The sequence below is a fragment of the Nerophis lumbriciformis genome, linkage group LG24 (assembly GCF_033978685.3).
Source record: "Nerophis lumbriciformis linkage group LG24, RoL_Nlum_v2.1, whole genome shotgun sequence".
In the NCBI taxonomy this organism is placed as follows: Eukaryota; Metazoa; Chordata; class Actinopteri; order Syngnathiformes; family Syngnathidae; genus Nerophis; species Nerophis lumbriciformis.
Genome location: NC_084571.2, coordinates 14,960,001 through 14,987,500, shown reverse-complemented (window position 1 = coordinate 14,987,500; position 27,500 = coordinate 14,960,001). Strand labels below are relative to the sequence as shown.

Sequence of the window (27,500 nt, the reverse complement as noted above, 5' to 3'; positions counted from 1 at the left end):
TGTTCTGGCTTGAAATAAATTGGCCTTTGAAACATATCTTTGTCTTTGTGTGTTGTATGTAGAGCACATTGCTTAGCAGAGTTCAGTGATGCAAATGCATGTCAAGTTGATCAACACATTGTATTATTCTCCAGTGCAATAACAGTACTGAAATGAAGGCTAAAAGGGCATTAATGGGAGCCTTAAAAAAAAGAAGAAGAAAAAAATAAGTAACTAAATAGTTACTTTTCACAGTAACACATTACTTTTTGGTGTAAGTAACTAAGTTAGTAACTGAGTTACTTTGGAAATAAAGTAACTAGTAACTACAACTAGTTATTGGTTTTCAATAACTAACCCAACACTGTCTTTATGTCATATTTATGTCATTTTATATCATATTTATGTCATACCTATGTCATTTTATATCATATATATGTCATCTTTATGTCATATTTATGTCATACATATGTCATTTTATATCATATATATGTCATCTTTATGTCATATTAATCTCATATTTATGTCATTTTATATCATATATATGTCATCTTTATGTCATATTAATCTCATATTTATGTCATTTTATATCATGTATATGTCATCTTTATGTCATATTAATCTCATATTTATGTCATTTTATATCATATATATGTCATCTTTATGTCATATTTATGTCATTTTATATCATATATATATAATTTTATATCATATGCATGTCATACGTATGTCATCTTTATATCATATGTATGCCATCTTTATGTCATTTTTATGTCATCTTTATATCATATTTAAGCCATCTTAATGTAATTTTATATCATATATATATGTCATTATTATGTCATATTTATGTCATCTTTGTGTCATATTTATGTCATCTTTATTTCATTTTTATGTCATCTTTATATCATATTTATGTCATCCTTGTCATCTTTATGTCAGTTTTATGCCATCTTTATATCATATATGTCATCTTTGTGTCATATTTATGTCATCTTTATATCATATTTATGTCATCTTTATGTCATATTATGTCATATATATGTCATTGTATATCATATATATGTCATCTTTATATCATATTTTTGTAATCTTTGTCATCTTTATGTGATTTATATCATATATATGTCATCTTTATGTCATCTTTGTCATTTTTATGTAATTTTTTATCAGATTTATGTCATCTTTATATAATATCTATTTTATCTTTGTCATTTCATATCATATATATGTAATTTTAATGTAATTTTTCAAATAATTTCATATCATATATATGTAATTTTTATGTAATTGTATATCATATTTATGCCATATATGTAATTTTTATGTCATTTTATATCATATGTATGTAATCTTTGTCTCTTTATTTCATCTTCATGTAAGTTTATATAATATTAATGTTGTATTTGTCATCATTATCTCATATATATATGTCATCTTTATGTCATATTTATGTCATTTTATATCATATATATGTCATCTTTATGTCATTTTATATCATGTATATGTCATATTCATGTCATTTTATATCATATTTATGTCATCTTTATGTCATATTTATGTCATTTTATATCATATTAATGTCATTTTATATTATATATGTCATATTTATCTCATTTTATATCATATTTATGTCATATTTAAGTCATTTTGTATCATATATATTTGTAATATCTGTCTCTTTATTTCATCTTTGTCATTTTGATGTCATAGTTATGTCATATTTATGTAATCTTTATGTCATCATTATATCATCTTTATGTCATGTTCATGACAACTTTATGTCATCTGTATATCATTTTATATCATCTTTATGTCATCTATATGCCATCTTTGCCATTTTTTTGCCTATTTATATCATATCTTTATGTCATTTTTATGTTTTCGTAATGTCACAGTTTTATGTCATCTTTATGTCACTTTATGTCATTTTGTTGTCATATTTATGCCATCTTTGTCATTTGTATGTCATCTTTATGTTTTCTTAATCGCCAATTCAGGAATCAAAGTGGGATCGAAATAGGTCTTGAAGCAACACATTTTTTTGCACTCAATTTTTTTGTACATAACTTTTTTATGCACTGAATTTTGTTGCACATAACTTTTTTATGTACTGAATTTTGTTGCACATAAAAAAAATTTTGCACTCAACTTTTTGCCACTGAATTTTTTTTGCATATAACCTTTTCTGCACTGACTTTTTTGCTCATAACTTTTTCTGCACTAAATTTTGTTGAACATAACTTTTTTTTGCATTGAATTTTGTTGCACATAACTTTTTTTGCACTGAATTGTTTTGCTAATAACATTTTGTTGCACATAACTTTTTTTGCTCTGAAATTTTTTTGCACTTAATTTTTTCTGCACTTAATTTTTTGATCATAACTCTTTCTGCACTGAATTGTGTTGCACTTAACTTTTTCTGCACTGAATTTTGTTGCACATAGCTTTTTTTGCACTGAATTTTGTTGCACATAAATATTTCTGTACTGATTTTTTTGCACAGAACTTCTTCTTTACTGAATTTTTTGCACATAACTTTTTTTGCACTGAATTTTTGTGCACATACCTTTTTTGCATTGAAATGTTTTGCACATGACTTTTTATACACTGAATTGTTTTGCACATAACTTTTTGCATTGAATTTTTTTGCACAATTTTTTGCATTGAATTTTTTGCACATAACTTTTGCATTGAATTTTTTTGCACATAACTTGTTGGATTTAATTTTTTTGCACATAACTTTTTATGCACTGAATTTCTTTGCACACAAATTTTCCTGCACTGAATTCTTTTGCACATAACTTTTTTTGCACTGAATGTTTTGCACATAACTTTTTCTGCACTGAATTTTTTTTCACATAACTTTTCTTGCACTTAATTTTTTTGCACATAGCTTTTTTTGCACTGAATTTAAAGCTGAGATGTTACACTCATACACAGCCTGTGTAAAAAAAAACCTCTTTGGTTCATTCAATAATCTACTTTTTATGGCTTTTTAATGTTTCTTGGGAGGAGACGATAAAAAAAGACACACCTGACAACAAACCGGCCCGGCTGGTTTCTGCTTCCTTCCTATCTCGGAGCAGACACACCCTTATTATCATCTCATTATTATTATCCTATTATCACCTTGCTGTCATGGTGTGTGTGGGAGAGTGCACGGACACACACACTTGCTTCCAAATAAAGGAAATGTACTTTTGAAGGTTTTATGTTGTGTTTGTGTGACAAGACTAATATTAATCAGTATATTTGCATATCCCGTACAAGAATAATGCATAATCAGCATATATTCTGCATATTCATGAAGACTAAATGGACTGTGCTTCTTAACGGATGAATAAATCCTCTTTGCGCGCTATCAGGTGTTTTAATACACTTTATTTAGTAGATCAGACTCAAAATGTTCAGTTAAACCAACAATAAACAAGTTCTTGTCTTTTTTAGTTTGGCAAATGAAACTTTCAGCAACCTGCAAACAATCGCTTGAAGGGAAAGGTTTAAGTGCTGAGGCGTGTTTGACCTTTGAAACAAATGTGGCCCCAAACACGCTCCACACCTAATGAGAGTCATTACAAGCATGATTGATTTTCATAGAAATGACGCTCGTGTTTTAGCTACGACAATTCAATCAATGCTTTGAATGTAGTTTTAATTTACTAAAAGGCTAACAGGCTAACTTACACGGCTGTAGCTATTAGCTTCTCTACAATTTGCTACTTTCATCATATATTAGACAGCTAATCTATTTCAACAGTGTAATTTAATCATGTTTAGGATGTTTTGCATTATTTTGAAATGACTCGTCATATGAGCTAGCTAACAAGGCTGTAGCTAGCAAACTACGATGTCAGACTAGCAGCAAAAAACTTCACCACAGTTTACTACATTTCATTCATAATTAGACATCTAGTCTTTATCCACAATGTAATTTAATCATGTTTAGAATGTTTTGTATTATTTTGAAATGGCTCGTCATATGAGCTAGCTAACGAGGCTGTAACTAGCAAACTACGATGTCAGACTTGCAGCAAAAAACTTCACTATAATTTACTACATTTTATCATAATTAGACGGCCAATATATTTCCACAATGTAATTTCGTAATTTTTACAAAGTTTTTTATTATTCTAAAATGGCTTGTCATATGAGCTAGCTAACACGGCTGCAGCTAGTAAACTACGATGTCAGACTAGCAGCAAAAAACTTCACCACAGTTTACTACATTTCATTCATAATTAGACATCTAGTCTTTATCCACAATGTAATTTAATCATGTTTAGAATGTTTTGTATTATTTTGAAATGGCTCGTCATATGAGCTAGCTAACGAGGCTGTAACTAGCAAACTACGATGTCAGACTTGCAGCAAAAAACTTCACTATAATTTACTACATTTTATCATAATTAGACGGCCAATATATTTCCACAATGTAATTTCGTAATTTTTACAAAGTTTTTTATTATTCTAAAATGGCTTGTCATATGAGCTAGCTAACACGGCTGCAGCTAGTAAACTACGATGTCAGACTAGCAGCAAAAAACTTCACCACAGTTTACTACATTTCATTCATAATTAGACATCTAGTCTTTTTCCACAATGTAATTGAATCATGTTTAGAATGTTTTGTATTATTTTGAAATGGCTCGTCATATGAGCTAGCTAACAAGGCTGTAGCTAGCAAACTACGATGTCAGACTTGCAGCAAAAAACTTCACTATAATTTACTACATTTTATCATAATTAGACGGCCAATATATTTCCACAATGTAATTTCGTAATTTTTACAAACTTTTTTATTATTCTAAAATGGCTCGTCATATGAGCTAGCTAACACGGCTGCAGCTAGTAAACTACGATGTCAGACTAGCAGCAAAAAACTTCACCACAGTTTACTACATTTCATTCATAATTAGACATCTAGTCTTTTTCCACAATGTAATTGAATCATGTTTAGAATGTTTTGTATTATTTTGAAATGGCTCGTCATATGAGCTAGCTAACAAGGCTGTAGCTAGCAAACTACGATGTCAGACTTGCAGCAAAAAACTTCACTATAATTTACTACATTTTATCATAATTAGACGGCCAATATATTTCCACAATGTAATTTCGTAATTTTTACAAAGTTTTTTATTATTCTAAAATGGCTCGTCATATGAGCTAGCTAACACGGCTGCAGCTAGTAAACTACGATGTCAGACTAGCAGCAAAAAACTTCACCACAGTTTACTACATTTCATTCATAATTAGACATCTAGTCTTTTTCCACAATGTAATTTAATCATGTTTAGAATGTTTTGTATTATTTTGAAATGGCTCGTCATATGAGCTAGCTAACGAGGCTGTAGCTAGCAAACTACGATGTCAGACTTGCAGCAAAAAACTTCACTATAATTTACTACATTTCATCATAATTAGATGGCCAATATATTTACACAATGTAATTTCGTAATTTTTACAAAGTTTTTTATTATTCTAAAATGGCTCGTCATATGAGCTAGCTAACACGGCTGCAGCTAGTAAACTACGATGTCAGACTAGCAGCAAACAAACCTCACTACAATATACTACATTTCTTCCATAATTAGACAGCTAACATACTTTCAGAATGTAATTTAGTCATGTTTCGAATGTTTTGTATTATTCTTAAACAGCTCTGCCTACAAGCTAGCTAACGTGGCTCTAGCTAGTAAATTACAAGGTCAGACTAGCAACACATGGACTTAACTACAATTTACTACATTTCATGAATGATTAGACAGCTAATATATTTAAAAATGGTACTTTAGCCATGATTAGAATGTTGTTTTATCATTCTAAATTTGCTCGTCATATGAGCTACCTTACGCGGCTGTAGCTTGTAAAGTACAATGTCAGACTAGCGACAAATGGACTTAACTACATTTTGCTACATTCTTCATAATTAGAAAGTTAATATATTTCCAAAATGTACAGTAGCCGTGTTCAGAATGTTTTGTTTGTTTTAAAATCGCTCGTCATGACGACCAATTAACACAAAACAAACTTAAATATCGTAGCTTCTGAATATTGTGACGCTCGCTTTTGATAGCTAATTGGGATTCTACTAATTGTACTTTACTGCAGTACCTGGTAGTATGTGTACATGTAATATGTGTACATGGTAGTATGTTTACATGGGAGTATGTGTACATGTGGTATGTGTACATGGTGTATGTTTACATAGTAGTATGTTTACATTGTATGTGTACATGGTGTATGTTTACATAGTAGTATGTTTACATAGTAGTATGTGTATATGTAGTATGTATGAATGTAGTGTGCAGTTAGGACCCTCAATAAAGTCTAAAGGCTGAAGTCTAAAGGCTAAAAAGATAGTTTTTTTTCATCCTAGTCCTGACGTGAAGATAATGTTCCTCACTCTGGTCTTCTAGTATCACTTCCACGGAACTGACCAGTCTGATCGAGAAACTGCAGAGGAATGCTGACAAAGTGGAGAAGAACATCTACGATGTGGAGCAGAACCTCAACAAGGTACAATTTCGATACTGCCGATTCCAGATCTTTATGCTCCAATATGGATTCTCAAATCAAAATATCGATACTTTGGATACTTTAGTTATTCGAGCTAATGAATATCATAAACAGGAAGACAATGTGAAGGAAATCATTGAGATCTTGTCAAAATGATACGTGATTGGTGGGAACTACTTTATCTTGTATGAGTGTTATAAACGGGATGTGTGAGAGACAGTTGAACATAAATAGGAGAACACATTTAGTACAGAAGAACGCCATCATTTCTTTCGCCCTGTGATTTTATATTTTGAAGATGATTCCGCAAGAGCAGCGACACTTGAAACACACAACTTTTCACATTTTACCACACACATTAGGTATATTTGCACAAAGTATCGGATCGGTATCTCTGATACCAGCCTGAATTTTACCCGGTATTGGATCAAAAAGGAAATCGGTGGTATCGCACATCATTACTAATCACTAGCTAGAAGCTAGCGCCACTAATCACTAGCTTGCTTTAAAGTTTTTAGTGCTATCACGAGTACAAGACACATTAACGTCGCTACATGATTAGATTAGGGGTGTTCAAACTTGAAAAAGAAAGCGTAAGGGGTCATTTTGATATTTTTTTAGGGTTGAACTTGTGACTCTTTGGGCACCACACGATTCGATTAGATTTTTCGGGGTAACGATTCGATCCTGGATCGATTCTCGTTTCAAAACAATTCAAAATCAATACTTTTTTAATAACATTGGGTGTCAGTTCTATAATGAACTACATTCCTCCATAAAATAGATAAAATGTTCTGATACATTTCTACATTACTTAAAAGAAAACAGTTTTTGTTGAATAAAATTCTACCCAAACATTTAATAAAGCAAATTAGGCAACGGGAGAAGTATCCAACATTTCTCTTTTCCAAAGTAAATGTGTACAGCAGATTTAGATAATCTCATCAACAATATGATTGTCTAAATGGCTGGTCAGGACAGATTGAATTTTTTATTTTTTATTTTTTTAAATCGATTAAGAATCGTTACAAATAAGAATCGCGATTAATCTGAAAATCTTTTTTTTTTTTTTTGACACAACTAATATTTTTCATTTTCCAAACCAATACATGATATAGATTTGTTCCCAAATTTCCAGGAAATTGCCATTTAATGAATGGACATATTTATAGTTATGCAATTGCCAAAATTTTGCACCATTTTTTTTACCTGATTCCGACCTTTCAACCATCCACCCACACGAATCTTCACATTTTGAACGCAAAACATGTTTTCCCTTTCCCAAAATTCCAGTTTTTTACAGAATTTCCAGTAATTTTCTCCCCATTGACAATTAATGGGAAATATACAATCGACTGCATATCCCACATTTCGCATCCGATTTGTATGGAAGTAGAATTGTCTCACATCAACTTATTTATATCAATATGATATTAATACGTATGCATATATTAATAAATATACAAGTACAAATACAAATGTGATATACAAATAAATAAATCATTTGTATAAATAAACGTGTATTTGTAAATACATTTTTGAGATTTGAAAATATATACAAATAATATTTATAAATATAAAAATGTGACATAAAAATAAATCAAGAATTTGTATAAATATACGTATATTTGTAAATCTATTTTTGAGATTGCAAAACATGTTTTCCCGGTTTTTACAGAATTTCCGGTCATTTTCTTCCCATTGACAATGAATGGGAAATATACAATCTACTGCATATCCCACATTTTCAAGCAATTTAAACCGTTCCAGCATCCACACACTCCACTCACCCTGGACATTCAAGCCATCATGTTTGCTGGTTATGAAAATTCCCTGATTACCCGGAATTACCAGGAATTCTCCCCATTGACAATGAATGGGCAATATACAAACTTCTCCATATCCCACATTTCTCATCCGATTTGAACCGTTCCAAAATCCACACATTCCACTTACCCTGGACATTCAAGCATTTAAGTTCCACTCACACATATGTCTCCTACGTTGTCACTCTTCATGACTTCCTTGTGTTTGTGGGCAGGATGTTAGCAAGATCAACGAGGGCAAAGCGCCGCTGTACCAGGAGGACACCAACAAGCGACTCCTCAACTCTCTGGAGCTGCTGGTGGGCTTGGACCAGGACGCGGTCAACGCCAAGCACCTCCAGCACCCTCAGGCTGAGATGATCGGCAAGGAGTGAGTCCCGCTCTTCTCAGGAGGCTCCTCCAGGCCACACTCCTTTTACACTGAAAACTCTGTGTGTGTGTGCGTGTGTGTGCGTGTCCGTGCGTGCGTGTGCGTGTGTGTGCAGCATGAGGCAGCTCCGTGAGCGAGTGAACAAGCTGAGAGAGGACCATGAGCGTATCTACCAACTGAGCCGCACCGAGGGGGTGCCCACCATCAACTGGGGCAACATGATGGATGAGAAGCTGGTAGGTGGCGGCGGAGTCAGCTGACACGTCCAATCAAAACTGTCTGACTTCAAATACAAGTCGGCATTCATTCTTTCGTAGAGAAGGACAAATTCACCAGTCACAGTTTGAAATGTGTGATTTATTGCACTAGTACGGGGCTTTAGCGCCGCCCGAGTGGCTCCCTGGGGTTTTTTCAAACATGTATGAAAAGGGAAAAAGATGGTTGAAAAAAATATATATTTTGACAAACATGACACAAACCTTTCTAATTGTTAGAAAGCCCACTATTTAATATGTTTGTGTTCATGCTTCACTGATGAGAGTATTTGGCGAGCGCCGTTTTGTCCTACTAATTTCGGCGGTCCTTGAACTCACCGTAGTTTGTGTACATGTAGAACTTTCTCCGACGCTGCCACAGAAAGACGTGTTTTATGCCATTCCTTCTTTGTTTCATTTTGTCCACCAAACATTTTATGCTGTGTGTGAAGCAAGCTAGTTTTTTGGGGATAGCTAGTAGGCGTGGTGAATCCCGTCAAATCCGCCCTTAACAACCGGTCTTACTCGCTAGCATTATCATTTTTAAAAGGAATGTTCCATGTTAAAATTATAAAGTTTTGTAGGGATAAGTATGGATTAAATTAATTTGTATTCATTTCAATGGGCGATGTCGATTTGAGTTATAAGTTCGATCGTAGAACTGATTAAGATCTTAAGTTGAGCTACTTGTTTATTTATTTTTAGTAAATAAAAGTTGTCACCTTTTGGCCAAGTCCACCGTCTTGAGCGAACAACGGCGGCACCCAGCTTTCATCTTTTCCACCTAATTGTTTTTGTCCGTTTACGTATTTCACTAAGTACAGGAAACAGGACGATGCTTAGCTTTTTTTCATTTTTTCTTTTTCCAATTTTGAGATTTTGGAGTTTTTCCCTTCAGATCAGTCATTGTGGTTTGTAAAGTCCTTTGAAGCACCTTTGATTAAGGGCTATACAAATAAAGTTAGCTTGAGTGATTGAGAGCTTTAGAAGGTGGAGTCAAGCATAAGGGCAATGAATTGGCCGATCAGCTGGCAAAGCAGACACTCACGCTAGAGCAGCACAGAGCGGTACCTCTCAGTAAGGCAGTAAAGGAAATCGTTTGAAAGAGTGGTAATCACACTGGGACATGAGTACAACAGGAAGACACTTTAATGCAATTTAGAACACAGTAGGAGCGGGAAGAACTGTAAGGGGGAGCACAAAAGAGGAATCTTGAATAAGTCATTACACCTTATAAAACACCCAACAGGATTATGTGACAGCTGCAATGAGGTAGAGTCAGTGGAACATCCATTGTGGGAAATACAGTAGAGAAATGAGAAAACTAAGAGAAGACATTAGAAGACATGGACAGAAGGAGGTTACTCTCAAAGGGGTAGTGAGCAGCAACCAGAACGTTTCTAGAAGAGACGGGTTTATGGAATATAATTTAGTATGGGAAGGCCTACATATATGTATATATGTGAGGGAAAAAAGAGGGAACTCTGGGTCACAACAAAACAAGAAGAAGAAATGTGGCCGGATGAAAAGATGTCTCACACGCAACTTCATGTCTTCTCAGGCCAACCTGAGCAACAAAGGCTTTGGTCAGGACCTTCCATCGGTGGAGAACGAGGTGGAGGACCACAACATTTTCCACAGTGAGGTGGAGGCTTTGGCTCCTCACATTTCTGCTGGCGGTGACAAGGTACCAAGTCGTCATCATAGTCAACTCGACTTTTTTCTTCTTGTTGCCATTAACAACGGTGTGTATTTCTGCAGGAATATATCAGCGGCCTCCAGATGAAGTACAACAAACTTCTGGTAATGAAATCCCACATCACCCTGCTCATGTTTGTGCATCTAAGCATTAAGACCGTTACTAAAGGAGGACCCGAAGCCTTGCTTTCGTGTAGCGTGCGCCATCCACCTGTGCATGTCACACTTTATGACCTGCCCATAACAACAAAGTTTACAAGAACTGACTGGAGGAATCTAATCCTTCACCATATGCAAAACATGTTGTTTCCTGGACTAGCAGATACTACACGCCTTAATCGCTAACGAGCATAAATGCTAACATTAACACATTAGCATTCCAAAAATAAAAACTTTGGGTTTAAGATTCGAATGTGTGTTTAAGTACTTTTTGAGCACATTCAATTATACTGTACTCATGTTTCGTTAGCTCATAGATCACCTTTGATGTGCTCAAATGGCCATTTCCTTCTTTCAGGCAGACAGTAAATGTTGCGATAACAATTATGACAGTTTAATAACATTGTTCTGACATTCTTTAACCGATTCCAACATGAAATCATTCCGTTTATCAGACTAACAAAAAAATCCAACTTTTCTAGTAATTCCGCTTTTAAGTAAGACAATTTTCACTTTGAGCTTGAATTCGTACAATTCTCACATTTTTTTAGTTGACTTCAACAATTCCAGCATCAAAACGTTCTTTACTTAGTGCCATCATGCTCTCGCTGTTAGCATTTTAACATTTCAGCTAATTTAGTCATGTCAAATGTACACCACATGATGCAAAAACACTATAAAACGGCCCATTTTGCCAGGTGGTAGCCTGCTAACTTTTAGCATGTTAGCATTTTACAACAACATCACCATAGAACTGTCTTGACACTTAAGGCGCTTAGTGTGGGCATTTTATAAATATTTCTCATCTGAAATAGTGCAAACTTAAATGCTATGATGTGAAATCACGACAGTTGCTAGCCGATACACAGCCTTCATGCCAGAGGGTAGCATACTAACTGTTATATCAACTGAATATCCATTATTCTTTTAATAAATTGCATACTTCAAAATGTACATGGCATGTTGTACAATCAATGCTCCAGGAGGAATGTAATCCTTCACCATATGAAAAACATGTTGTTTCCTAGACTAGCAGCTACTATACAGACCTTAATCGCTAGCTAGCAAAAATGCTAACATGAAATCAAGACACATTAACATTTAAAAAATAAAAACTTTGGTTTTAAGATTTGAATGTGTGTTTAAGTACTTTTTGAGCTCATTCACTAATACTGTACTCATATTTCGTTAGCTCACAGATCACCTTTGATGTGCTCTAATGGCCATTTTCCTTATTTTAGGCAGACAGTATGTGTTGCGATAACAATGATAACAAAGACAGTTTAATACCGTTTTTATAATTTTCTGACATTCTTCAACTGATTCCAACATGAAACCATTCCGTTTATCAGACTAGCAATTTTACGCACCCCAAAAACTCCCACTCTTCTTGTAAAGCCATATTGTAAGTAACACAATTTTCACTTTGAGTTTGAGAATTCGTACAATTCTCACACTTTTCAGCTGACTTCAACAATTCCAGCGTCAAAACGTTCTTTACTTGGTGCTTCCTCGCTGTTAGCATTTTAACATTTAAGCTATTTTAGTCACATGACATGAAAAAACACTATTAAATGGCCTATTTTGCTAGGTGGTCGCCTGCTAACTGTTAGCACTTGACAACATGGCATGATGTAAAATCACCACAGAACTGTCTTCGGACTTAAAGCGCTTAGTGTGGGCATTTTATAAATGTTTGTCATTTGAAATAGTGCAAACTTAAATGGCATGATGTGAAATCACGACAGTAGCTAGCCGATACACAGCCTTCATGCCAGAGGGTAGCATACTTGCTAACTGTTAGCATTTGACCTAATATCCATATTCTTTTAATAGATTGCATACTTCAAAATGTACATGGCATGTAGTACAATCAACGTAGATTGTCTTTTTGGTACCAGCGTGCTATCTTGCTAACTGCTAGCTTGCTAACATTATGGGTGTTTTCGCCTTTCCCCACATGTTGAATACCATATGGTTGGTTGTATGTTTACTAAAAGTGTGGAAGCTGTTTTGCAAAAACATGTTCTTTTTTCCCCCCAAAGGCCCTTTCCAGCGACCGTCAGCGCCACCTGCTGAGCCTGCGTAACTATATGCAGCGGTGCACCAACGAGCTGTATTGGATGGACCAGCAGGCTGAGGAGAGAATCAACTACGACTGGAGTGACGCCAACTTGGACTACCCCGCCCGCCAGAGGCAGTATGAGGTGCTTACTACTACTATTTATTGTATTTAATGCTAAAGTTAATATGCTAGAATACTAATTTTAACATGCTAACAGTTATCATGTGTCAAGTACGTCATATGACTATGAAGCGTGCACATGTAAAATTAGCGAACAGAGCTAGCATGTTGATGTTAGCAAATGTCACGTACCAAGTTATGACTCTGAAATGTTCGGTTTCAAAATTGGCTAATACAGTTAGCATGCTAAAGTTAATATGCTAGAATTCTAATGTTAGCATGCTTAAAGTTATGCTGTCACAAGTTAAATGACTGAGGTGTTCAGCTGCAGAATTGGCTTAACGTTGGCACACTAATGTTAGCATTCTAACAGTTAGCGTGTGTCAAGTTAAACGACTCTGAGGTGTTCGGTTGCAAAATTAGTTAAAAAGACAGTACGCTTATGTTAGCACGCAAACAGCATGTGTCAAGCACGTCATATGACTATGAAGCGTATAAATGTAAAAATTAGCTAACGTTAGCATGCTAATGTTAGCATATGTCAAGTACCAAGTTATCACTGAGGTGTTCGGTGGTAAAATTGGCTAAAAGAGTTAGCATGCTAAAGTTATGTTAAATTGATTCAAAATTTAGCACACTAATGTTAGCATGCTAACAGTTAGCATGTGTCAAGTTAAACGACTCTGAGGTGTTCGGTTGCAAAATTAGTTCAAAAGTTAGCCTATTAATGTTAGCATGCTAATAGTTAGCATGTGTCAAGTTAAATGGTTCTGAAGTTTTTGGCTGCCAAATTGGCTAAAAACTTAGCATGCTAATGTTAGCATGCGTCAAGTTACCGTAGATGACTCTGAGGTGTTAGGTTGCAAAGTTAGTTAAAAAGTTAGCTCACTAATGTTTGCATGCTGACAGTCAGCATGTGTCAAGTACCAAAATTGGCTAAAAGAAAAAGTTAGCATGCTAATGTTAGTGCTGTTATGCTGCCTGATGCTAAGCCAATCAGTGGCCACGATACTACACGGTCTGATTGTTTTGGTCTCGTTTAGTGGTTAATACTACAGTATTTCTACTTAGTTTAGCCATTTTTATGCTTGAAAATGCCTAATTTAGGCCTAGTGGTTAGTGTCCGCCCTGAGATCGGTAGGTCGTGAGTTCAAACCCCGGCCGAGTCATACCTAAGACTATAAAATTGGGACCCATTACCTCCCTGCTTGGCACTCAGCATCAAGGGTTGGCATTGGGGGTTAAATCACCAAAAATTATTCCCGGGCGCGGCCACCACTGCTGCTCACTGCTCTCCTCAGCTCCCAGGTGGTGATCAAGGGTGATGGGTCAAATGCAGAGAATAATTTCGCCACACCTAGTGTGTGTGTGACAATCATGGGTACTTTAACTTTAACTTTTTAACTAAAGATAGTTTAGCATGCTAACAATTAGCATGGTTTTAGTATCTTTAATGTAGAAAACGTTTGGACACCTTTGATTTAAAAGATGACTCCAAATAAAGTGATCTTGTCCCAACAGAACTTTATTGGCAAATGTCTGGAGAACAAAGAGGCGACGATCACCAAGCTCAACGAAGACGGCGAGAAGATGATTGCTGCAAAGCACCCAGGGGCCAACGTCATCGAGGTAGCATAAATATAAATACCATATATATGTCCAATATTTATTTACACAGCAGCATGTACAAGGAGATATTTGGATGCTGTTTATCAGGCTCATATGGAGGCGGTGCACGCCGACTGGAAGGAGTACTTGAACCTGCTCATCTGTGAGGAAAACCACCTGAAGCACATGGACGAATACCACAAGGTGAGACACACACAAGTATCGACACTTAGATACCAAGTCGATACCAACCAACCTTCCAGCAGCTGTATCTAGCCAGAAGAGCTACATATTAAACGTGAAAGAGGGGTGTGCCTTGTTATTATTATCATATTTATAAGCACAGTATTGTTTGTTTTTATTGTAAGAGGGTAGATCCGCCACCACAAGCCCACCTGGGGGTTTATAGAACACAGATGCTCTTTTTACGATGTAAAATATTGTTGTTGTTATTAAGACCATATTTGTAAGCACAGTATTGTTTGTTTTCATAATAAGAGCATAAATCTGCCACCGCAAGCCCACCTGGGGGGGTTATAGAACACTGATGCTCTTTTTACGATGTAAAATATTGTTGTTGTTGTTAAGACCATATTTGTAAGCACAGTATTGTTTGTTTTCATAATAAGAGCGTAAATCCGCCACCGCAAGCACAACTGGGGGTTTATAGAACACTGATGCTCTTTTTACAATGTAAAATATTGTTGTTGTTATTAAGATCATATTTATAAGCACAGTGGGCCCCATTCAGCAATAAGTTCCTAACTTTTCCTCTTATCTTTCTTCCTAAGTGATTTCCTAAGAGGAGTCCATTCAAATTCATGACGTGTTCTTAAGTGGCCCAATTGTTCCCACCTTCTGTTCTTAAGTTCCATCTATCCATCCATCCATTTTCTACCGCTTATTCCCTTCGGGGTCGCGGGGGGCGCTGGAGCCTATCTCAGCTACAATCGGGCGGGAGGCGGGGTACACCCTGGACAAGTCGCCACCTCATCGCAGGGCCCTGTTCTTAAGTTGCTGAATGCCAAATGGTTAGCGAGTGCGTGTCTATCATAATTTGCATATAAACACGCCCTTATTTCCCCAATATGCATAGGTAAACACCCTAAATTCCGTAATTTGCACAGGTAAACGCCCTTAATTCCCCATATAAGGGCACAATTCCGGCAGAAAAAAAAGAAAACACAAACAGATTACAGAAGAGAAATTTGTATTATCCCGCGGGGGAAATACATAATGTCAAAACGTAAATTTAAGAAAGGGGTGCACTGCCGAAAGTGTTCAGATAAATATTCGTCACTTTGGGGAAATAGGTCGACATATGGTCGTGAAATTTGCGCTCCCTCCCCAGCGCACGATCTGCGGCATCTTGCAGCATGCGTGTGTGTGCGTGTGAGTGAGCGTGTGCTTGCGTGTATGTGCGTGTGTGTGTGTGCGTGTGTGAGCGTGTGTGTTGGTGTGTGTGTGTGTGTGCGTGTGTGTGCGCGCGCACACACGGTATTTTGAAATGTCTATATATTGCTCGTTTTGCTATATGTCTGTCTGTCTGTCTTATCTCTCTCTCTCTATCTATCTATCTATCTATCTATCTTTGTGTACATTAGAAGAGAACTAATGTACACAAATATACATAGATAGATAGATAGATATCTATTTATATCTATCTATCTATCTATATATCTATCAATGTATCTCTCTCTCTCTCTCTCTCTCTATATATATATATATATCTATATCTATATCTATGTATCTATCTATCTATCTATCTATATATATATATATATGTATGTGTGGGAAAAAAATCACAAGACTATTTCATCTCTACAGGCCTGTTTCATGAGGGGGGGGTTCCCTCAATCATCTCCTGATGATTGAGGGAACCCCCCCCCCTCATGAAACAGGCCTGTAGAGATGAAATAGTCTTGTGATTTTTTTCCCACACATACATATATTGTGCTCTACTACGGTATCGAGCACTATTTTTTGGATAACCTTATTAAGACATATATATATATATATATATATATATATATATATATATATATATATATATATATATATATATATATATATATATATATATATATATATATATATATATATATATATATATATATATATATGTGTATATATATATATATATATATATATATATACTGTATATATATATGTATATATACATATATATATATACAGTATATATATATATATATATATATATATATACACATATATATATATATATATATATATATATATATATATATATATGTGTGTATATGTGTATATATATATATATATATATATATATATATATATATATACTGCATATATATATATGTATATATACATATATATATATATATATATATATATATATATATATATATATATATATATATATATATATATATATATATATATATATATATATATATATATAGGGCAGCACGGTGGAACACGGGTTAGTGCATGTGCTTCACGGATCTGTGTGGAGTTTTCATGTTCTCCCCGTGACTGTGTGGGTTCTCTCCGGGTACTCCGGCTTCCTCCCACCGCCAAAAACATGCTCCTGGGGATAGGTTGATAGGCAACACTAAATTGGCCCTAGTGTGTGAATGTGAGTGTGAATGTTGTCTGTCTATCTGTGTTCGCCCTGCGATGAGGTAGCAACTTGTCCAGGGTGTACACCGCCTTCCGCGCGAATGCAGCTGAGATAGGCTCCAGAAAGTGGATGGATGGATGGATGGATATATATCGAAGACCTCTCTGAAGAACACAAGCAAGGAACCCAGATTTCCCTCGCCCGGACGCGGGTCACCGGGGCCCCCCTCTGGAGCCAGGCCCGGAGGTGGGGCACGATGGCGAGCGCCTGGTGGCCGGGCCTGTCCCCATGGGGCCCGGCCGGGCACAGCCTGAAGAGGCAACGTGGGTCCCCCCTCCAATGGGCTCACCACCCATAGCAGGGGCCATAGAGGTCGGGTGCAGTGTGAGCTGGGTGGCAGCCGAAGGCAGGACACTTGGCGGTCTGATGCTCGGCTACATAAGCTAGCTCTTGGGACGTGGAACGTCACCTCGCTGGGGGGGAAGGAGCCTGAGCTAGTGCGTGAGGTGGAGAAGTTCCGGCTAGATATAGTCGGACTCACTTCGACGCACAGCAAGGGCTCTGGAACCAGTTCTCTCGAGAGAGAGGCTTGACTCTCTTCCACTCTGGCGTTGCCGGCAGTGAGAGGCGACGGGCTGGGGTGGCAATTCTTGTTGCCCCCCGGCTCAAAGCCTGCACGCTGGAGTTCAACCCGGTGGACGAGAGGGTAGCCTCCCTCCGCCTTCGGGTGGGGGGACGGGTCCTGACTGTTGTTTACGCTTACGCGCCAAACGGCAGCTCAGATTACCCACCCTTTTTGGATTCACTCGAGGGAGTACTGGAGAGTGCTCCCCCGGGTGATTCCCTCGTTCTACTGGGGGACTTCAACGCTCATGTTGGCAACGACAGTGAAACCTGGAGAGGCGTGATTGGGAAGAATGGCCGCCCGGATCTGAATCCGAGTGGTGTTTTGTTATTGGACTTTTGTGCTCGTCACAGATTGTCAATAACAAACACCATGTTCAAACATAAGGGTGTCCATATGTGCACTTGGCACCAGGACACCCTAGGCCGCAGTTCCATGATCGACTTTGTAGTTGTGTCATCGGATTTGCGGTCTCATGTTTTGGACACTCGGGTGAAGAGAGGAGCGGAGCTTTCTACCGATCACCACCTGGTGGTGAGTTGGCTGCGATGGTGGGGGAGGATGCCGGACAGACCTGGCAGGCCCAAACGCATTGTGAGGGTTTGCTGGGAACGCCTGGCAGAGTCTCCTGTCAGAGAGAGTTTCAATTCCCACCTCCGGAAGAACTTTGAACATGTCACGAGGGAGGCACTAGACATTGAGTCCGAGTGGACGATGTTCCGTGCCTCTATTGTCGAGGCGGCCGATTGGAGCTGTGGCCGCAAGGTGGTTGGTGCCTGTCGTGGCGGTAATCCTAGAACCCGCTGGTGGACACCAGCGGTAAGGGATGCCGTCAAGCTGAAGAAAGAGTCCTATCGGGCTTTTTTGGCTCATAGGACTCCGGAGGCAGCAGACAGGTACCGACAGGCCAAGCGATGTGCGGCTTCGGCGGTCGCGGAGGCAAAAACTCGGACATGGGAGGAGTTTGGGGAAGCCATGGAAAACGACTTCCGGACGGCTTCGAAGCGATTCTGGACCACCATCCGCCGCCTCAGGAAGGGGAAGCAGTGCAATGTCAACACCGTGTATGGTGAGGATGGTGTTCTGCTGACCTCGACTGCGGATGTTGTGGATCGGTGGAGGGAATACTTCGAAGACCTCCTCAATCCTACCAGCACGTCTTCCTATGAGGAAGCAGGGCCTGGGGAATCTGTGGTGGGCTCTCCTATTTCTGGGGCTGAGGTTGCCGAGGTAGTTAAAAAGCTCCTCGGTGGCAAGGCCCCGGGGGTGGATGAGATCCGCCCGGAGTTCCTTAAGGCTCTGGATGTTGTGGGGCTGTCTTGGTTGACAAGACTCTGCAACATCGCGTGGACATCGGGGGCGGTACCTCTGGATTGGCAGACCGGGGTGGTGGTTCCTCTCTTTAAGAAGGGGAACCGGAGGGTGTGTTCCAACTATCGTGGGATCACACTCCTCAGCCTTCCCGGTAAGGTCTATTCAGGTGTACTGGAGAGGAGGCTACGCCGGATAGTCGAACCTCGGATTCAGGAGGAACAGTGTGGTTTTCGTCCTGGTCGTGGAACTGTGGACCAGCTCTATACTCTCGGCAGGGTCCTTGAGGGTGCATGGGAGTTTGCTCAACCAGTCTACATGTGCTTTGTGGACTTGGAGAAGGCATTCGACCGTGTACCCCGGGAAGTCCTGTGGGGAGTGCTCAGAGAGTATGGGGTAACGGACTGTCTTATTGTGGCGGTTCGCTCCCTGTACAATCAGTGTCAGAGCTTGGTCCGCATTGCCGGCAGTAAGTCGGACCCGTTTCCAGTGAGGGTTGGACTCCGCCAGGGCTGCCCTTTGTCACCGATTCTGTTCATAACCTTTATGGACAGAATTTCTAGGCGCAGTCAAGGCGTTGAGGGTATCTGGTTTGGTGGATGCAGGATTAGGTCTCTGCTTTTTGCAGATGATGTGGTCCTGATGGCTTCATCTGGCCAAGATCTTCAGCTCTCACTGGATCGGTTCGCAGCCGAGTGTGAAGCGACTGGGATGGGAATCAGCACCTCCAAATCCGAGTCCATGGTTCTCGCCCGGAAAAGGGTGGAGTGCCATCTCCGGGTTGGGGAGGAGATCTTGCCCCAAGTGGAGGAGTTCAAGTACCTCGGAGTCTTGTTCACGAGTGGGGGAAGAGTGGATCGTGAGATCGACAGGCGGATCGGTGCGGCGTCTTCAGTAATGCGGACGCTGTATCGATCCGTTGTGGTGAAGAAGGAGCTGAGCCAGAAGGCAAAGCTCTCGATTTACTGGTCGATCTACATTCCCATCCTCACCTATGGTCATGAGCTTTGGGTCATGACCGAAAGGACAAGATCACGGGTACAAGCGGCCGAAATGAGTTCCCTCCGCCGGGTGGCGGGGCTCTCCCTTAGAGATAGGGTGAGAAGCTCTGTCATCCGGGGGGAGCTCAAAGTAAAGCCGCTGCTCCTCCACATCGAGAGGAGCCAGATGAGGTGGTTCGGGCATCTGGTCAGGATGCCACCCGAATGACTCCCTCGGGAGGTGTTTCGGGCACGTCCGACCGGTAGGAGGCCACGGGGAAGACCCAGGACACGTTGGGAAGACTATGTCTCCCGGCTGGCCTGGGAACGCCTCGGGATCTCCCGGGAGGAGCTGGACGAAGTGGCTGGGGAGAGGGAAGTCTGGGCTTCCCTGCTTAAGCTGCTGCCCCCGCGACCCGACCTCGGATAAGCGGAAGAAGATGGATGGATGGATGGATGGATGGATATATATATATATATATATATATATATATATATATATATATATATATATATATATATATATATATATATATATATATATATATATGATATTAATGTAACATTAGACAATAGAAATAAGGGAAATTCTCACATTTAACTGTGATGAGGAGGTGGCGACTTGTCCAGGGTGTACCCTGCCTTCCACCCGATTGTAGCTGAGATAGGCTCCCCGCAACCCCGAAGGGAATAAGCGGTAGAAAATGGATGGATGGATGTCACACTTAAGAATAAATAGGCCACTCTAAGAGTTCTCTAGAGCACTTGTAGATTTTGTTCTTACCTACGAACAAATCCCAGCTAAGAAAACATTGGTGAATACAAAAATCTCATTAAAAACTTCGTAAGTGGCCCTAAGAACAAAATTTGTTCTGAAGAACGATTGCTGAATGGGGCCCAGTATTGTTTGTTTTCATAATAAGAGCGTAGATCCGCCACCACAAGCCAACCTGGGAGGTTATAGAAACACTGATGTTCTTTTGTTACCTCTTGGCAGCTCATACCGACATTTAAATTCTGTTGTTGCAAAGATCTTAAATACTTTTCAATAAAGTAGTAAATTGAAAAGTACATGGGTTTTTATTTTTATCAAGGTATCAAATAAATATCAAGAATGATGGAAATTCACATGGACTATGAAACTGTGGTATGGTGACAAGTCTAGTTGCACCTGACCAGGTGCACATCCACAGTCAGTCCGCTCGCATGTTTTTGTTTACAAGCGTCCATGTTTGTGTGTTCAGTTCCACAAGGAGGCGCGTGACACCCAAGACCTGCTGAAGCGCTTGGACACTGAGGTCAAGCAGAAGTACAACCCCGAGTTCAAAGATGTGTACCAGATGGAGGCTCTGATCCGAGAGCTGGATGTGAGTTTTGTTATCGCAGCGCCAAAATTGTACCCAGGTCCTACGCCCAAACTGAACGTTCTTACCTCTGCAGGACCAATCCAAGGCCATGCAGCACTTGGACGAGAGGACCAAAGCTCTTCAGAAGCGTGGCCTGCAAGTTTCGCCCCTGAAGTACCGAAGAGAGACTCCCCAAAAGATTCTTCCCATTGAGTCAATGTGCGAGTTTGACACGGATGAGGTACTTAGACCTGGCGTCATGTTCACACCTGGGAACAGTCCAAACTCTTTATCACTGGTCTTCTGTTCTGGTGTCTGAAATATCAGACACCACTTGAAGGGAAACTACAATAAACGCTAACAAAAGTCAGCTAACAATGACGCTAATGGAAGTCGCTCTATTCTGCTTATAAAGCGCTCTAAAAAACATCAAAAAACCTCCATCAAGGTTTTTTATACACGCTGAAAGTGTATATGTAAAGTAGTAACATTAATAATAACATGTAATATATACATGATGTGAGTATATATCTAAAGTAGTAACATTCATAATAACATGTAATATTTACATATTTTGATCGTTTTAAACATATTAATTTCAAAGTATGGAGAACTGTCTGGGCTCGGCCTCGCCTTGCTATTGTGAAGTGTATATTGTCCACCTGCGCATGTCACACTTTATTACCTGCCCAAGACCACGAACTACTGTTTATAAGAACAGGCCGGCAAAACATGTTATTAAATAAAAAAGCTTAACCAACTAGCTAAAAAAAACAAACATTAAAATTAAAAATTAAAAAAGCTTTACCACTGAGCTAAAAAAAAACATTGAAATTAAAAAAAAATTAAAAAGCTTAACGAACTAGCTAAAAAACATTCAAATAAAACACGTAAATTAAAAAAGCTTAACCACCTAGCGATTGCACAATTTCCTGCTGTGCTACTGCAGTTTGCCAACTTCAAGTCGTAAAAAACAAGACCATGGGCTACGGTTTATAAAAACTGGCCGGCAAAACATGTTATTTCTTAGACTAGCAGATACTACACTGGCATGAACACAAGAGACAATAATGTCTTTCCGCATCAAGAAACGACATACTCTGGTCTAAACTTCTGTATTTTTATCCTGCTTTTGGCATTCATTGATAATTCTGTCCCTCGTCACCACCGACTGGAAGACTTACTCAATACTTTTTAAACGATGACACAAATGACGCCTTGCACTTTTTCAATGGCTGCAGGGGCAAATTGCACGGGGCAGCAGATACACTCTGCTGCGCAACAACGGAGCCAAGTGGGACGTGAAGGACGCAAGTGGACAGACGTTGTCTGCTCCTGCCATCTGCTTCACCATTCCCCCGACCGACGCGGAGGCAGTGGCCATCTCTGACAAGTCAGTTTGTACAATCAGATTTTATTAATTGTCATGGTCTGTCAATTTAGATACTGCTATAATTTCACCATCCAGTGGACAACGCTAGTAATTCAGGTTAAGGACCATTAACTAAGCTCTACGAGTCCACAGCATTCATTTATATGACCGGATTGCAAACAACCTTCCCCAGTCATGGTGCAAAAAAATAAAAATAAATAACCAACGCAAAATGTCAACACACCTGCCCACTGAACTTTGTGCACCATGCACCATAAAAAAATTAAACATTTCACCCATTACAAAGCCTGATGGGAAAAATGCAAAACGCTCTCCACACAAATTTTTGACCTTTGAGTTTAGCTCATGAAAAATGAGAGCGAAACCAAAAGTGTATATATTCATATTTTTCCACAGTGTATATGGTATTTCTGCAAAGCTGCTAAAGCGAACTCAATAAATAAAAAAGGCTTAACCATCTAGCTAAAAAAAACAAACATTGAAATAAAAAAAACATTCAAACAAAACAGTTAAATTAAAAAAAACTTAACCACCTAGCTAAAAAAATAAATAATTAAAATAAATAAAAAATGCTTAACCACCTAGCTAAAAAAAACATTAAAATTAAAAATTAAAAAAGCTTAACCACATAGCTAAAAAAAAACATTAAAATAAAAAACTTTATTAAAAAAAGCTTAACCACCTAGCTAAAAAAAAATATATTTTGAAAAAAAAGCTTAACCACCCAGCTAAAGAAAAATATTAAAATTAAAAAAGCTTAACCACATAGCTAAAAAAAACTTGAATTTAAAAACATTCAAAAAGCTTAACAACCTAGCTAAAAAAAAACAATAAAAAAGCTTAACCACCTAGCTAAAAAAAAACATTTAAATTAAAAATTAAAAAGCTTATACACATAGCTAAAAAAACAAAACATTGAAATAAAAAACTTTTAAAAAAAAGCTTAACCCCCTAGCTAAAAAAATATATATTTTGAAAAAAATAAAAAAGCTTAACCACCTAGCTAAAGAAAAATATTAAAATAGAAAAAGCTTAACCACCTTGCTAAAAAGAACATGAATTAAAAAACATTCAAAAAGCTTAATGACCTAGCTAAAAAAAAACATTAAAATAAAAAATAAAAGAAGCTTAACCACCTAGCTAAAAAAAACATTAAAATAAAAAATAACAAAAGCTTAACCACCAAGCTAAAAAAAAACATTACAATTACAAATAAAATAAACTTAACCATCCAACCTAAAAAAAACCCCATTGAAATTAAAAAATAATAAATAAGTTTAACCTACTAGCTAAAAAAACATTCAAAGAAAAAAGTTACATTAAAAAAAGCTTAACCACCTAGCTAAAAAAAATGTTTATAAAAAAATTAAAAAGCTTAACCACCTACCTAAAAAAAAAACATTAAAAAAAAAGCTTAACCACCAAGCTTAAAACAAAACATTAAAATAAAAAATACAAAAGCTTAACCACCTAGCTAAAAAAAATGTTTATAAAAAAAATTAAAAAGCTTAACCACCTACCTAAAAAAAAAACATTAAAAAAAAAGCTTAACCACCAAGCTTAAAACAAAACATTAAAATAAAAAATACAAAAGCTTAACCACCTAGCTAAAAAAAACATTAAAAAAAAAAGCTTAACCACCAAGCTTAAAACAAAACATTAAAATAAAAAATACAAAAGCTTAACCACCTACCTAAAAAAAAACATTAAAAAAAAGCTTAACCACCAAGCTTAAAACAAAACATTAAAATAAAAAACACAAAAGCTTAACCACCTAGCTAAAAAAAAACATTGAAATTACAAAAAAAAGAAAAGGCTTAACCAACTAGTTAAAAAACATTCAAATAAAAAACTTTAATTAAAAACAGCTTGACCAACTAGCTAAAAAAATATATTGAAAAAATAAATAAATGAAAAAGCTTAACCAACTAGCTAAAAAACATTAAAATCAAAAATGTAAATCAAAAAAGCTTAACCACCTAGCGATTGCACAATTTCCTGCTGTGCTGCTACAGTTTGCCGACTTCAAGTCGTAAAAAACATTGCAAGAATAACACAATATCAGCAGTAAAGTTACTTGGCTAGCAAAATTAATTTCGGTTAACAGTATTTTTTAGCTATGACAATATAACCAAGAGTCAAAGCTAAAATGAAAGTTTCAAATTTGAATAATGAACAACGTGGATGGATAGAAATTATTTTCATTTTTAAAATGTAGTTGACGATGATTTGACATTGTCACTTCATGCTTTAAACTGTTTTTAAATGTCTCTTTTGGAAAAATGTTTTTTTTTATAACATTATTTATCAACAGATGCAGAATAGCAATAAAAAAAACATAACAAAATAAAGTAAGCAAGAAACAAGTGGAGAACAAATACAACAAAACAGTCAAGAATGTATGTTTTTTTTTATCATTGTAAGGGACTTCAGATTGAAATACAGTACATTTTATTGTAAATGTACATTTTTGAAATGTACATTTGTGTATATAGAACTTTTTGCAAGGTGTTTTTGAGAAGCATACCAAATAAAATATCATACCAACATAAATGTGTTGACAATGAAGTAAAAATAGGTTTGATTGCTTAATTAGTGGGAAAAATTGTTCATAAGATAAAAAAAGTTGTTGACTTTTGGCGTGTGCGCAAATAGCTCAGTAAATGGGGCAGGGACAATACCCTATGAGCGCAACATATGTGACTTGGACCACTAGATGGTGGCATAAACAAGATAGAAGTGCAATGCATTGTGAAAAGAGATGGTTTCTTTATTAACGTTTGCCACGTTGTGTGCTCACAGCTTGGCTGCACAGCAGAATGCTGTCAAGCAGAAGATGGGAGACAGCAAAGGAGCTCTGCTAAAGCGTTTTGATGAGCTGAAGAAGGCCAGTGGTGGTGCAGGTACATTCGCCATGTCTGTTTCTGTCATATTATTCACACCTCATGTGCTGACACTATCCTGGGTATCGATGCAAGCGACACTCCCCTTACTTGTACACACCAACAATTGTTAACTGTATTTAATATATGTATAAATAAATATATATACATATATATACATATATATACACATATATATATATATATATATATATATATATATATATATATATATATATATATATATATATATATATATATATATAAAACCAAATATTATTGTCCATATATATACAATATCTATACAAAACCCAATTTTAATGTCCATATGTGTATATGTGTATATATATATATATATATATATATATATATATATATATATATATATATATATATATATATATATATATATATATATATATATACATACATACATACATACATACATACATACATACATACATACATACATACATACATGTATGTATGTGTATATATATATATATAAAACCAAATTTTAATGTCCATATATATGTGTAGGTGTATATACCAGTGACGTGCAGTGAGGTTCATGGCTGGTGAGGCACTGACTTCATCACAGTCAAATTTACAAACATATGAACCCTAAAGAGTATCTTATTCACCATTTGATTGGCAGCAGTTAACGGGTTATGTTTAACAGCTCATACCAGCATTCTTCCCTGCTTGGCACTCAGCATCAAGGGTTGGAATTGGGGGTTAAATCACCAAAAATGATTCCCGGGCGCGGCACCGCTGCTGACCACGGCTCCCCTCACCTCCCAGGGGGTGAGCAAGGGGATGGGTCAAATGCAGAGGACAAATTTCACCACACCTAGTGTGTGTGACAATCATTGGTACTTTAACTTAACTTTAACTTTACACATACAAACTGTAGCACACAAAAAAGCACATTTAATAAAAAAACATTATTATAGACTTACCTTCACTTATAAATGAAGTCTATGCGCCGCTCCTTTTGAACAAAAACATCGATAACTTGTTTATAGAAGTCTTCCTTATTTTTCTTCAGTTTTAAAAAATTATTACCTCTTGCTTCGATTGAAAGTCTAGTTTAGAAAACTGTTTTATTTTAGATATGTAATCCTCCATGTTAATAGTCCAGGCAAGAGGAAAAAATAAACAATCGCTGCTAACTGTTGCTGCTTGTTGTCACTTCTTCTGCAGCCGAGTAGTCGCAAGAATGATCTCTGGGATCACTAGCGCCCTCTACCACCAGGAGGCGGGATTACTGCGACCCTCACCCAGTGCGTCTTCGCAGCCGTTTTATGATTGCTCAGCACAAAAAATACGTTACACACATACAGTTGTTGACAAAATACACTGTACATTATATACCTCAGCTAACTAAACTATGGAAATGTATAATATAATTCATATAGCAATACGGTCTCACTGCACAGCAGGCCAGCAGTTAGCCGAGTCATTGCGCAATCCATGGTGAGGCACAACTGGCTGGTGACTCACTGCAAGCCTCTTCTCAGTATTTGAACGGCAAATGTGAAAATTCAGCGATTTTGAATCAAAATAAACTAAAACTGGTGAAGTTAAATGGAAAATAACTTTATAGTATAATCACTGGATACATATAACAATTTGATTAATTTTTTTTCTTTTTACATTTTTTTTCTTTCCATGATGGCACGTGAGGCCCCGCCTCACCTGCCTCCCCTGACTGCACGTTACTGGTATTTACATATATGTGTATATATATATATATA

The 27,500-nt window shown here is 37.3% G+C and overlaps 1 protein-coding gene across 1 annotated transcript in view; it reads left to right on the top strand.

Annotated features, from left to right (window-relative positions):
• The window catches only part of ppl (periplakin), a 43,199-nt gene that overhangs the window by 2,720 nt on the left and 12,979 nt on the right, over positions 1–27,500 (top strand). Inside the window, exons 2-13 of the mRNA XM_061981637.1 lie at positions 6,399–6,498; positions 8,540–8,694; positions 8,810–8,930; positions 10,510–10,635; positions 10,710–10,751; positions 12,851–13,012; positions 14,512–14,619; positions 14,707–14,802; positions 21,364–21,486; positions 21,560–21,706; positions 22,707–22,858; positions 25,661–25,761. Coding sequence (XP_061837621.1) covers positions 6,399–6,498; positions 8,540–8,694; positions 8,810–8,930; positions 10,510–10,635; positions 10,710–10,751; positions 12,851–13,012; positions 14,512–14,619; positions 14,707–14,802; positions 21,364–21,486; positions 21,560–21,706; positions 22,707–22,858; positions 25,661–25,761 — 1,433 coding nt within the window. The remainder of the gene's footprint in view (positions 1–6,398; positions 6,499–8,539; positions 8,695–8,809; positions 8,931–10,509; positions 10,636–10,709; positions 10,752–12,850; positions 13,013–14,511; positions 14,620–14,706; positions 14,803–21,363; positions 21,487–21,559; positions 21,707–22,706; positions 22,859–25,660; positions 25,762–27,500) is intronic.